General features: G+C 43.7%; 1 protein-coding gene across 8 annotated transcripts in view; it reads right to left on the minus strand.

Moving 5' to 3' along the window:
- AXIN2 (axin 2) overlaps positions 1-14,721 on the minus strand; it is a 51,741-nt gene that overhangs the window by 8,516 nt on the left and 28,504 nt on the right. For 7 of the 8 annotated variants that reach the window (XM_020806434.3, XM_078384354.1, XM_020806429.3 and 4 more), the window contains exons 4-10: positions 14,145-14,247; positions 9,775-9,915; positions 8,197-8,702; positions 7,706-7,897; positions 7,087-7,320; positions 5,998-6,093; positions 2,080-2,247 (exon numbers count right to left, since the gene is read on the minus strand). In XM_020806434.3, the coding sequence (XP_020662093.2) occupies positions 2,080-2,247; positions 5,998-6,093; positions 7,087-7,320; positions 7,706-7,897; positions 8,197-8,702; positions 9,775-9,915; positions 14,145-14,247 (1,440 nt within the window). Of the gene's footprint in view, positions 1-2,075; positions 2,248-5,997; positions 6,094-7,086; positions 7,321-7,705; positions 7,898-8,196; positions 8,703-9,774; positions 9,916-14,144; positions 14,248-14,721 lie in introns of those variants that run through there. The other variant, XM_078384355.1, reaches the window with a different exon arrangement.

Genomic DNA, 14,721 nt, shown 5'->3' on the forward strand with positions numbered 1-14,721 from the left:
ACTCATCCAAGGGGCCCCAGGTTAACACCTTAATGCAGTGGTGTCGAACTGTGGCCCTCCAGATGTTCTTGGCCTTCAACTCCCAGAAATCCTGGCCAGCAGAGGTGGTGGTGAAGGCTTCTGGGAGTTGAAGTCCAAGAACATCTGGAGGGCCACAGTTCAACACCACTGCTAGGTGGACAGGTCCCATGCTTATAAACAGAAGACCACATCTCAGAGGTTCCATTCTCTGGGCAATACTATGGACACTGTAAACTCAATGTGTCCTGCATTGACAAAGCCTGGAGTGGTGTAATCACCAACCATACTAAGCAAATTCCAAATTACCAAGCCAAGGAAAATTATTTTTGTAAACTCAGTGTAAATCATCCAAACAAATTAACTTTTGTGTAATTGTATCAACTTCCAATATATATATTTTTTCTTAGAGCTTCAGAACAAATTCAGATTGTAAGAGCAATGGAGAATGGAGGCTGACAAATGACAGGGAGAAGAGACAGAAAACAGTGACTATGCGAGCAATCAGAACACTGATTCCCAAACACAGGGGCGTAGACATTCTGGGACTAGAACATCTGTAAATTCTAGGTAGCACAGTCAATGGTTAGAGTTTCTGGGAGTTGCAGTCTGAGAAGAACTGGAGTCCAAGTTTGGCAACCGCTGGATCAGAGATCATGCTGTCAAGTGAAGTCCCATCTATTCTTATCTGGCTTTTGAGCCACACCTGCTGCTCATACATTTCTCAAGTTACTCTCCATCATGCTTAAGAGGGCAAGAGATATTGACATTCTGCTTAAAAAAAGTTTGGACATATGAGCATTTGCTGGTAAAACACACCATTCTAATTGAACATAGCTTGCTAAGGGGAAGGTGGACAAATTTGTACTCTACACAGTTACACAGGGAACACCAAAGAAGGGAATACACATTTTTAATAAGAGGGTAGCGCTGAAAGGCAGCCCAAATATGTATTATAACAATGTCCTGCCAATTCTATTTACTCTCTTCAGGGTTTGGTATCTTCACAAGATAGCAGATTCTAAATTTACAGAACATACTGCCACTCTGGTTTGCAACACACCTGGTGAATTCTGCAGTTTGCACCTGGCATGCTGAAAAAAAATGCAGCACCAATCACACCCATATTCCAAGATGACCGTTTCCTTTCACAAGCTAGGCCACAACACTTTATTCTGCCTCCATGGACAAACAGGACTTTGGCTTCACATCTGGTTGTTTACTTAGCCTTGGGCAAAAGAGCCTATTCACAGGAGGAACACATTGCAGAACCTACTTACCCCCATGCACTACTTGTAAATAAGACACAGAGAACTACGACCTAGAGCTATCACCAAGCTATAAGACTCAATGATAGGCAACATGAGTCTCATATGTATCATTGTCGCATTGCAGCTGTTTAATGTGTAGCTGATCATTCCCATTTTCTGGGTCCAAATGGCAAAAATAAAAAAAAATATATTAATTTTTTTTTAAAAAAGGCACAGAGCAAGGATGGTGAGCCTCCAGAAGCTTTTGTCCTACAACTCCCACCTGTCTGAGTCAGCTCAGCCAAGGGATTGTGTGGATGACAGTGGAAACTGCAATTCGGAAACCTCTGCAGGTTCACAGTTGCTCATCCCTGAACCAATCACCTTCTGAGACATCAATCTGGTTCCTCAAGAAAGAGCACCTCTCATAGCAGTGCCACCAGGAAGGATCTAGAACTTGAGAGAACTGTTCCCATGCAAGCAAGATCATGTGCTTACATCTGCTCGTAAAAAGGTAACTGTGTGGACAGCGAAGTAATGAGGTCCAGCCAGCAGGTGAATCCTGGTTTAGCTGCCAGTGCAACTCTTCCACTTCTCCACTAGTATTGGTTTTGGTGGGGCAGAGCTCAGAAAGAGACGGGTGAGCTAGCTGCCAGCAACCTTCAAACCACAACCTCCCTTACTGCAAAGAAAAGAAAACTTTCCTTTGCAGTAAGGAAAGGATGCTCAGAAATATCTGTCTCTCGGTTATTTTGGAACACAGTCTGGGCAAATGCAAGGAAAAGAAGAAAGAAACCATGAAGAGGCTTACCTATAATTTCCCTTTTTACTCAGCTGTTCTTTAAAGTGCCCGAGTGTCAGGCTCTGGGCCTTTAACATCCTCCTGTATGGAATTTCTTCTCCACAGAAAAAATAAGTGACGACCAACTCACTGGGCTGGGATGAATGAGCAACAGGAAATTTCTTTGGTTCTTTGTGACTGAAAAAGACAAGAAAGAGGGAGGGAGAGAGAAAAACAGGTAAGACCTCACAAAATTTAGAATGTAGTCAATGTAGTTAAGAGTACACTTACATGAACCATGAATAGTTAACTAACAATTTATAGTAACTGGAAATTAAAATAAAAGCAAACCTTGACACATTTAAGAGCTCAGTGCAAAATCAACACTGCTGGTTAGTATGTGGAAAGACTGGGATGGCAGTATTAAAATTCAAGAGTATTAAAAAGGAAGGGCCATGGGGGGTTTTGCAGACACAAATAGATCCAGTTTGAATCATCAGTCTGAAATCTATGGAAGAGTGTCAAACTACTACTGTCCTTATGGCCAGAAAGTTTATAGGCAGTCACCACTTGAAAGGCAATTTGCTTCACAGGAAAAAAAAGCAATTTGCCTTTCAGGAACAAAGACCTTGATGGTATGATAACAATGCATTCCTACACATGCCTACTTAGAGATAAATCACACTGACCAGGATCCAATGGTGCGCATCCACTGAAGGAAGCAGCTCAGTTAGCAGAACTGGGGAGGATCCACTCTCCTTTTCCAGATAGCCTTGATGGATTCCCAAAAGGGTTTATACCTCAGGGTTCTCCCCAGTCATTTGCAAAACCTTAAATTCTGTTCTAGTGAGTGTTCTACCCCTATAAGGAAACCAAAGGGTGTCTGTAGATTACCTGGGGACAGATGACAGGAGGGAGAATTACGGCGCTGACTGAACTGCTTCTGTTAGAGGATGGTTGCTGAGTTCAGTAGGACTCATTCCCAAGTCAGTGGGTACAGGGCAAAGCCTCAGCCTCTTTCCAACAGCCAGTTAAATTAGCCTGGAGAACTGAACTGTCCCCTTCACCTGCCTTAAGAAACTGTTGCCCCTGTCAGGGGCACAAACACATAGGTCCCATCTGGAAGCTGAACACTAGGGCTATTCAGCCAATGCTGCAACAGCTGACTCAACCTTAGCACCACCCACAGTTTTCTTAAGCAACAGTCTAGCTAATAGGTCAGTTGGGACTCTGCAGCTTGCCCAAGGCCACATAGGGTGGCTCTTCTCCCCCGAAGGCACAGTGGGGAACTAAACTCCCAGCCTTTGGCTCTCTAACCAGATTACCTAACTCCCTGAGATATCCAGCCAGCAAAGTGAATTGCCATGACTCAACTTCCAGATGAATTGCTACTAGTTCAAAAAAAAAATGATGGAGAATAATGTGGTGAATAAAGTGGCAAACCAGGTCTCAGGAGATCTGGCCTTGAATCCCTGGCCATGGACATTCAACGGGTAGGAGCAGCAAAGGTAAACCCACTCTTTAAATATGTCACATACCTCAAAAACTCCATCAGTGTTGCTATATGATGGATACAGCTTGACACCACATAATGTAAGAAGTTAATGCATCCATTTCTCATCACCCACCAGCTGCATGACTTGGTACATGGTGAAAAATGTAAACATCAACTTCGCAATAATATAATTTAATTCCACCAAGCTTACTTCAACTGATGGCGATGTTTTGTAGTGTTTTCTAGGTACAGAGTACTTAGACATGATTTACCATTCTCTTCTTCTGGGGGTGCACGGGGACCATATTGCTTGTCCAGGACCATAGAGCCTGGCTCTTCTCCTATAGGGCACAGTGGGGAATGGAAATTCCCACGTTTGGTTCTGTAGCCAGTAGTCCATATCACTGGACTACCCAGCCATTGTTCACTTTTTAAGTAGTAGCAACTTGTCACTGCTGTTTGACCTGAGCCAGTGTATGCAAATAATAGGATCCTGGCCACTAATAAAGAAGATGTATTGAAACTGCCCAAGGAATGCATTATTCATAAATGGTCAGCATGTTTCCATAATGAGTTTCAGCAGACTTTCATTATTGGCCCTTTATCTGTGCTTGGAGTTGTATTTCACTTATGAAAATATCTAGCCATTTTTTTTAACTTCTACACGTCGTCTTCCCTAATTTTTATATATCATCTATATCTATATCTATATCTATATCTATATCTATATCTATATCTATATCTCTCCTTTAGTCTAATACTTTTATGGGGAACTTGAAAGATTGTACAATTTTATTGATCCTAATAAAAGTATTGCCTGACCTTAGGAGTCTAGACTTTTTTAAATGGTCTTCCTTATTGGAGAAGTACACAAACTATTGCCCTCCAAATGTTACAGGTCTGCCACCATCCTTAGCAATTTGCCATGTTGCCTAGAGAGGCTGCCTGGACAAGTTACTCTCTGACCTAGAGCAGGGGTGGGCAAAGGGCAGTTCTCCAGTTACGACTGGACTACAACTCTTATAAACCCTAACCTGCAAAGCCAGTGATAGGAAATAATGAGAGTTTGCAAGCCTACAGTACCAAGATGGTCACATTTGTCCATCCTTGTCCTGGTGCTTAGTTACCCCTCCCTTAATTTCTTTTTGAGTCACGTATAGGTGCACATATCATAGAAGAAACAGGAATGAAGATGGACAGTGTTTTCTGAATCACAGGGAAGTATCTCTGCTCTCCTCTACACAAGTATTTCACCATTTTCTTACACATTTTCTTTCCACCATAACTAGAGATAAAATAATCAATGAATATGGAATCCCCTGCTCATATGAAGCTCCATGTGAGTCCTTTAAACATTTGGATTATGGAGCTCATGGTTCTCTGCTCCACAGTAAAGAAAGACAAGAACTTAGCCTTAGGTATGGTGGAAGATTGGAAACAATATGTGTTTCCTTGCCATTTAAATAAATATGGAGGCCCCTGCTCGTATGAAGAAGCTCCATGTGAGTTCTTTAAATCTTTGGGTTTTCTTTCTCTCAGTAAGTCAAGGAAAACACCATCCATTCCTCTATACTGGTATGAATGGAAAAAGCTCCTGCTTCCATGGAGCATCACATGCACATGAGTAACTGTTGGGTCCAGCTAGAGATCTGCTCCCTTGGATCCAGGTCTGGGACACTCCTAAAGCCATGCATATTTCTGGAGGCTTGAAACCTTAGTGGAAAAGACAGGAGTGGGCAAAAGCCAAAACCTCCTTATACCTTGGACTCCTGAAGGTGAGAGATCATCTTACAGAGTAACAAACAACTCAGTTACCCAGAAGAATAGCAACAGGAGAGGTGGGGGGGGCTTGGATGCTGTGGGGGGGGCAACATCTGAGGCAACACTGACTTGGCATGTCAAAAGGTCAGAAAGTGTTACTCCACAGTAATTCACTCTTCCTAATTCGTTCCAAGTCTTTGTAGAGTGGATTCAGGAAGTGGAGGGGGGAAGCTACCAATAAAGACAGCTGGTGGACTTAAGGTCAACCAATTAAAAATGAAAGGCTATAGTCAGGTGGCTTAGCCTCAACTTCAAACATTACTCACTGCCTAAGATGAAGAGCATAAAAAAGAAAACTTTAATTATTTAGACTGTAGTAGATTTCTTGTTAAAAAGAACTATCCTGTAATTAGACTAATCCAATCTTTGTCCACTTTAGAGGAATGCAAGCTTTTTTTAAAAAAAGAGAAAAAGAATCAAACGACAAGGCTTGAAACTGTTTTGTTCTCCTTTCACCCCACCAAAAGGAAAAGAAAATATTAATCCACCGAGAACAGTTTCATTTTCAAAGCATGTCTCCACTGATAAAATGTACACACACACGTGTGTGTGTGTGTCTGTATGTGTATACACAAACGATATACAAGTACAAAGAGACCCAAGTACTCTGTTCTACATATGGCAACACTTACTCTTCTGTTGCTACACCTGTGCTGCAAAAGGGACCATTTCCTCCTGGCACCGAGGTCAAGTGGTTCCGATCCCTCAGCTGATTTGAAGCTGAACATCTGAAGTTTGAAGTTGCCAGAGAGGGGTGGGGGGAGGTGGTTTGAAAAAGAGAGAGAACAGAATGATCAAACTTCTTCAAAATCCTTTCTGTACATCGAAAGACTATATCTACTGAAATAGCCAAGGGAAAAAATGCTGAGGATACTGAGGAAGACCAAAATACCCCTGCATCTCCCAGTCCAAAGCAGCACTTCACTGGATTTTAGAAATGCAAACTTAGCAATTAAGGAAACACACACACACAAAAACATGGCTAAAATGTGGGATTATGAGACTGGGAGTGTGGTTATTCCACAAAAAGGAAGCCATAGGTACAACATGTAATTCTATAAATCCCAACCTATAAGGTGAATATGAACAACCTAAAGTAAAGCTTGAAATTCGGAAGGTTCTCTGCAAACCAAGCCATTTTTTTAAAATGGCCATCTGTTTCTTCTCCATCTTAAAGGGTTTCTGTGATGTTTAACAGAGAACTAAAAAGATGCATCCTAGCTAAGAAGTCCCTAGAATGCCATTGTGTGTTAATGTATGAATGAACATCACAGCCATCGTGGGCCATTTCCTACACAGCAGAGGTGGGCAATTTCAAAGAGTATGGGTGGCAGTTTTACATACTAAGCCACACCAGTCCTGGAATTTTAAAAATATTGACAAATCAACCTTGAAATCCTCTTTTTCTTTTGTTTTCTTTTTGGTATCAATGGGACCAGGCAATTCAATACCTCATTTTATTGCCCACCATGCTATAAGCCATTAAAGGACTAAAATGGACACCATCTATACCCCACATGATGAAATAATAAAAGTATGAATACATTCAGGGTTTAGATAGTAATTTTTAAAATGTGATCAATGGCTTTAGGCGTTACATTCTGGAAGACATCTACCATGGGGCCCATCTTCCACAAAAGTGTGTGTCTGTTTTAGCAGATACAGGGCTCAACAGGGCCCTGCCTTCGTGTACCCATTCAGCAAAACCTGTGGGGAGTTACCGTTGTTTCTGTGGCTTGGATACTTCTGCTAGCCTGCGGCAAGCTTCCTCTAGCTGGGCCAGAGTGTTGGGGGGTGTCAGCGGGGGCATGGCAGGATCCTGGACAAAGGGATGGGCGGGCTGTGCGCCACGGGGGTGGTGGTTGTTTCCCCACAGGTGGTGACGGGCAGGACGTTCCCCAGGCGTGCCACTTCTGGTGGGCTCCGAACTGCAGGCTTTCTTTGTGCTTTGTGTGCTGTGGAGAGAAAAGCAAGGGGACGGAGGCACAAAGTTACAGAAGCTGGAAAATATGGCTTTTAATAGTAGCTTCTATTCTGTGTGGACTTACTCTAAACACACACACACACACACACACACACACACACACACAGAGAGAGAGAAAGAGAGAGAAGGGGAAAGAGCAAAGAAAAGTCTGTCATAATATGAAATGGGGCTTTTGCCAAAAAAAAAAAAAAAACATGACATTTTTGTGGTTTTTCTGGTTCCATGAAACAACTTTCATATTGAACCCAAGGAAGCAAAAAGAGGTTCATTTGTTTTTGGTGATTGTAAAAATAGAAAGCCGTGTAATAGATAAATATTTACCAGTAGTAGTAGTGATGCAGGCAGCTCATATTTACCTGTGGGGCTTGTGTTTGGATTGTCTTTCGCTCTCCAGCATCCACTGCCAGACGTTCTGAGAGCGGTCCGCCTCCCCTCCAGGTAGCTGGACGCACGGTGGTATGGAGAGCCCTCCTCCTTCTCCACCTGGCAGGACGAGGCCATCTGGGAGCTTACAGTTCCTTTTCGGGAGTGACCCAGTTCTGCTGAGGCTTCCACAACAGAAAGGAGAACAGCACTTAAAAGTTTGCCCTTTCCTGGCCACTCTACTCTACTTTACGCCAGAAGTAAGCCTATCATTACAACCCAACACCTCTTTTCCCTCTACCCCGCTCCTCTCCCAAATTCTTGGCTCACAATCTCCATTTAAAAGAAGGAAAAAAGAAAAAATTCTGCCCCGATTCACATGGCTATGATCCAGTTTTGACCTGCCTACACACACACGCTCATGGCCAGCTTCATTTAAATGAGAAAACTCATCCCTCCAACAACAACAACAAAAAAAACTTACCCAAAAGGCTCCAGCTGAGCCACAGGAAGATCTGCACCCTTGGAGTGCCCCTTGCACTTAGAGTAGCCGTAGTAGTCACCACCGCTAACACACAGGCACTGGGCTCGCTGGGCTGCCTCGGCTTCTATCTGCTCTTTCGTCTTGGGAATGGTGTGGTGGTGGATATAGTGATGGTGTACGTGCTTGGTGGTCTGCTTGGTGACAAATCCTTTGCCAATAAGGGCACAGCCCGTGGGAATGGAGGTTGCGCCGGAGGCCAACAGCAACTTGCCCCCCGGGAGGCGGTCTGGTGAGCGTGCGCGAGGACTGTGTCGCCCCATGCCAGGAGACTGGCACCCGGGAGTCTTCAGCACTCGGGAGAGGTGGTCGTCGAGGATGGCCTGAGGATCGTCCTCACAGCTGCCGGAGGACAAGAGAGTGAGGGGATGTGGCTGATGCGGCAGAGCGGCAGCTTCCCGGCTGGTCTGTGCACCGGCTGGTACATCAGATCCCTCCTTCTCTTCATCCTGCCAAGGACAAAAAGAGGAAGGACAATCAAGCCATGGGGTTGGTAGGACTAAATAAGGGAGGTCAAGGCCATTTATTTGTTTGTTTAATGCAAAAAAAAGGCACTGAAGGCAGCCAGGAGGGACAAAGCCAGATTAAAAACAGATGCCATGAAAACCTACAAACAGATTAAGAACCCATGAACGAAGAGAAATAGCACCCTACCAACCAGAATTCCTTCAACCACAATTCAGCTTAGATGCCACAGGCATGCCTGAATGAAAAGATTTTGGCAGGCTAACAGAGGAATAATGGGGGGATAAACTTAGCCTCCTGTGGCAAGGAGTTCCACAGCCTGGGAATGGCTAAAAAGAAAGCCTGGTCTTGTGTCCCCACTAACCATCCCTCCGAGGGTGGTTGGACCAAGAGCATGCCCCTCCCTCAGTGAGTCTGAAACCCAGTTAAGCGGCTATGGTGGAATATAGTCTTTCAAACAGTTCTGGTCTCAAGGCTTTTCAAGTCATAACCAGCACTCTGAATGGTGAGCCAGAAACAAACTGGAAGCCAGTGAAGCTGCTGAAACAAGGGAGTCACATGTTCAGATTATTCCCTTGTTACAATAGTCTGGCTATAGAATTCTGGACCCAGTGGTGTTTCCAATCACTCAGCAAAGGCAAACCCACCTAGAGTGTGCTATAATATGATCTGTGTTTCTGCAGCTATTATGCCATTTCTTCACATCACCCAGAAGAGGAAAGAACAGACCTGTAGAGTCAGGTTTGTTTGCTTGCTTGCTTGTTTAAATATACCTGGAGACCGCAAGTGACCATGAACTAGGAAGATGCAGAGAGAAAGATTCACTGATCCGTGGGGTTTGGCATAAATGCAGTGCTGCAAGAATCAACAGCATTTACTAGCTCTTCAAATTACAGTGGACTATTCCTCTGCACCTGTCACCCCCAAAGTCATGCTTCTATCCACGCAACCACCTACCCGCTCTCAGGCTTCTCTCCCCCCAGCCGCATCTTCAGGAAACGGGGGGGGGGGGAGGAGCACAGCAGGCAACTGTGCTGAAAGGGTTAACCCACCTACCTCTGTGATTTGCTGTAGCCGCTCTTCCAGGCAATCCATGGTCTCTTGCTCTCGCTTGAGCTTTTCCAAGCGCGAGATAAGCTCGGCGGCAAACGTTGCGGGTTCCACAGGGGTCATTTCCTTAGGAAGACGGTGGGTTCTCTACACAGAGCGGGGACAAAAACAACAACAACGAGCCATGTTTAGCGGGCGGCACCAGCCCGGGAAGCTTAGCTCGCGCGGCATTTCTGGACCCGTTAAGCTTGTTGTGTCTCCATGTTTGGATGAAAAGACGACCGCAACCAGGCATGGTCTGCTCTGGATTTTTATGAGCGAGTGCTGTGGCCTCATGGAGTGACATCCTCCCCAATAGCGTTTGCCTTCGGCAGGAGCAGTTGGTCGCACTCCGAGGAACCCTGCTTGTTCTCTCTGTAGTACAACCAGCCCATCAGTAGCTACTCTGAAGTAGAAAATCTTCAAAGACTGTTGTCAAACATCAAATGAAAAACTCCGAGGTGGGAGGGAGAGACTTTAACTCAAGGAATAAAAGTGGTGTATAAACAGAAAGGAGTTGGAAATTTAAAAAAAAATAAGATGGGGGAAGAAAAAGGGAAGGGAACTGAGGGGGGGGGCGAGAAAAAAGAAGTCAAACGGTTGCAGATCAGAGAAGTGCTGGTAATTTATTTCCTGGCTACACACTGGGCACCTTTGAGGTAGTGTTGTCTCAACAGTGTCCTAGATCTCTCTCTCTCTCTCTCCCCCCCCCCAAATCTCTTTGTACAGAAAATGAAGGAAGCTGCTGCAGGCAAGCAGTGATACACTGCTGAGCGTGGCCGCCTCAAGCAGATCTATCAAGGGAAAAGGGAACATCTCCAAATCAAGAGTAGAATATAAAAAGGCAAACGAGAAGCTCTGCCAAAAAGCAGCAAGTTGGGAGGGAAAGCTGTATTCCTCTCTCAATCTCCCCACAAACATTCCCCCCCCCATTTATTTTCTTTACCCTTAAATTCTGCATACACACACACACACACACACTTTTTTTTTACAAGCAGAAGGCTGAACTGCCAACTCTTTCACATACTACCCATGAGATGAGGTGGGGCCTCTCCCTCTCTCTCTGGCAACCACTTAGCTTCAGAAATGATGTGAGGGTAGAAAAAGGCCACTCTGCTGGAAATTGTCACTCTTACACAAGCTGGCTCTATTCAGTTCCCTGATCAAAGCACTGCCTTACAGAGAAAGTCGATTTGCACGCCCCAGGACAAAATAATCTAATTTACAAGCAGAGGCTATAGAACTTTCTTTATGGAAGAAGAGCAAAAATATAATAAATAAAATAAAAAGAATGCATAGGCACAAAGCAATTCTATAGCTTTCAAATTACTCACATGCATACGGATATATGGTAAGATTTCTTTCCACTTAACAGAACACCAGGAAGAGGAATTTGGTTACACTAATTGCAAGACAGTAAGTTTGTATTTGTCTGTGTAAACAGTTTCACAGGTAATTTATTCACTGGTGCACACCAGCATCTTCCTGAAACCCTCTGAACTTCAGATGAGAAAGCTAGTCAAATTCCAAAGATACAGAGAGAGAGAGAGAGAGAGAGAGAGAGAACTGGAATGCTGGCAGGTACATTTGGTACAAATACCCTCTTTTCTTTGGATAAGCTGGGAAGCCTGTTTTCTGCCAAGATGATGCTATTTATGGGAGAAACACTGGCTATGTTCAGATAAACAGCACAACTCCCATTGACATGAAACGAGCACAGGATTTCTCCTGCCATTTCCCTCCCTTTGACATCCAGAAGCAGAGCAGAAAATATAAAGCAAGATCCTTAAAATAAAATAGAAAATGACCAGTGGGATTTAAGTGCCCTCTCCCCATCCCCACTTAGATGGCTTGAAATGGGCTAGATCCCATTTTATTGTAGCCCTTCAGCAGCTGATCAACATGGTAGGAGCACTGCCTGCTAGCAGCCAAATCTGTGGTTATAGTTTCCCCACCACTATGGTCACCACAAAAGGGGATGTGAACATGAGGTTTCTATCCAGAATTCATGTTGTAATGGTTTTAACTGTCAATCAGAATACAAGACCAGGAAATCTCTGAATGGAAAAGGGATCATACAGCAATAATCCCAATCTGCAGCCAATCTGGCTCCACACCAAGTGTTTTGGAATTTAAATCCCATCAACCCTAAACAATATGGCCAATAATGGGGGTTTATGGAAACTGTAATCCAAAGCAGTCAAAAGGCATTAAGATGCCCTCACATTCAGAAAGATGGAAACAACAGACAAGAGATATTTTGATGGGTCATGCTAACGGGCTCTCTACCCTTCAGAAGAGTGGTTCCCACCTTGGGTTCTTGGACTACAACTCCCAGAAGCCTTCACCACCAGCTGTGCTGACCAGGATTTCTGGGAGTTGAAATCCAAGAACATCTGGGGACCCAAGTTTGAGAATCACTGCTTTAGAACCTTTAGACTCAAGTAGCTAGCAAGACGCTTGCAGCCACCCACATGCAGAGCACACAGGCAACAGCCAGGTAATTTTCTATAGATGAGAAGCACCACACGGGGCTCCTCTATTTGCCAGGCTATTTGAAGATAAGGGGAATTACAGTTCGACACATCTGGAGGGCACAAGATGGAGGAAGACACAGCTATATCTTTAAACTTCCACGGAGGAAGCATTTCACATAAACAGTGTGAAATAAAAGGAAGATGGAGAGGCAGAAAGATTCAGCATCAGAAAGTGTTTCTCAATTTATCAGGTATAAAACTTTTTAGAAACATTCTTCACCGTCTCTCTCTCAAAAACCCAGACGTGGTACTCTGTTGAAGCATACTCTCAAGCAGCTATCTGCGATGTTGCTTTGCTGCTGGTCTCAGGGACCATAAACATGCCCACATGGAAGAGGAGGGGGCCAAAATTGGTATCTGTGTCTTAACACCCACATTTTTTTCTTTCCTGTTTTGATTAAGGATTGCCTTTGGTATTGTAAGGAAAAGATGCTCTGATTGACCTAGCCCCTGCCCCCCCCCAATGATATAAACAAAGGAAAAAAACTGGTGGCTCATCCACAAACTGAAAAGCCAGACCACTGTTTAATGGCTGGACAGACAGGCCCAATATGAAGAGACAGGATTTAACCCCTGGTATCAGAGAGACTGAGGGATACATGCTATCATTAGTACCCAGTTAGAATATATCTACAGTATTCTAAGAAATCGGACTTGGTAAGTAAGTCCACACTAATACATGTCCCACTGATTCAATGGGTCCACTCTAATTGGGATCCATAATTGGACTTCCTAGTCTACCTGTCCACTTATTACATTTACAAAGAGCTAAAGAACAGGACCAGAGCTTTGCATGTGGCAGGTCCCAGCCAGGTTCATTCACTGGTTCAAACCCTAAGTTACTGGGGGTGGTGAGGGTGACATCATTTAAGAGCAAATTTAATGATAGGGGGAATCAGACCGAAAAGCAAGGAGTGGGTTTGTAGCTTTGCATTTGACATCCCACCCCACCCTCTCTTTAACACACACACACATACACACACACACACACACAGAGAGACTGACTGACTGACTTACAAAGACAGAAAGAACAGGCCCACCATGCCTAGAGAATGTCGCTTTAAAAATTACATAAATTATAAAATTAAAATTATTTTACCATTGTGATCCAATTCTCCAATTCTCCTCAAGGAGATAGTAATTAGGATGTTAGATAGTAATTAAAAAGTAATTCTTTACAGTCCATGATTTCTCTAAGGCAACCAGTTACTTACAGATTTTTTAAAAATCTGACTGCCTATGATACAAAATATTATCTCCCACCCACCCACCCACACCCAAAGCACGGGCTGGCCCTTGAACCATGCCATTTTCCTTCATCATTAATGAGACTCTACTTCTGTAATTATAAAACTCAACATTACTGTAATGTCATTAGCTTCAGTGTTGGGAAATAGAACTAATTATAAGTAACTAGTTAACTGTATGCCCTGTCAGAATGAGGGAGGAAATTATACCATAAGGCAGAGAATTCACTCACACATTATGGGCTGGATGATAAATACTCTAAGCTAGTATACAAGAGATTCCAATGATTCAAGTTGATGACTGTAAGGAGCAAGAAGTGTGGAACTCCAGGCCTACTACCTGCAACAAAGACAGATCTGCCTATACTGTACAATGTATGGTGAGTTCCAAATATATAATCACTCCTCTTAGGACAGGAGGAGATGGGGACAAGCTGTCTGACATGGTACCATTCCAAAAGTCTGCCCTTTAAAAGCTCCCTTAGTATTAAAAACATTTTATGGTCATGTGTTTTCAAGATCTTTCTTCACTGTGCCAATCTCTCATACTTACTGGAAAGTGAGGTAGAGAAACTTGACCATTGGCTTTGACACTACGATGCATTTCCCTCTGCAGCTGCTTCTTGCTCCCAAGCCTATAAGGCGGGATCCCATCCCTGAAAATGGGGAAGAAGAAGAAAAGAAATATTATTTACTTTTTCCAGCCAAAGCACTCCAGACTGCAATGAAACAAACATAGAAACACTTGCATTTATTTATTCAAAAGAAGAGGACTTCAGTATGACTGGCTCTCCTGAAGGCCTGAAAGCGAGAAACAGTTTAGTTTAGTTTTTCTAACTCAGAGCTTGAAAAATATCCTATTTCAAAGTATTTGTCACTAGTTGTGGGAAAGGGAAGCAATCTGAAGAATAAATGTGTTCAACCAACCAGTAGTTTTTTGCTGCCTGTGTGTTATGTACCATCAAGTCATCTAGGACTTCTGTTGACTCTAATAGAGTTTCTGGGGTATATGAGACACTGAAGAGGTGGTTTCACCAATGCTTCCTTGCCCCCATCCTAGAAAGCTTCCATGCCTAAACAGGGATTAAAACCCATGTCTCCTGAGTCCCAGTCCAGCACTCTGTCCACTA

Source organism: Pogona vitticeps, chromosome 2, assembly GCF_051106095.1.
Source record: "Pogona vitticeps strain Pit_001003342236 chromosome 2, PviZW2.1, whole genome shotgun sequence".
NCBI classification, from domain to species: Eukaryota; Metazoa; Chordata; class Lepidosauria; order Squamata; family Agamidae; genus Pogona; species Pogona vitticeps.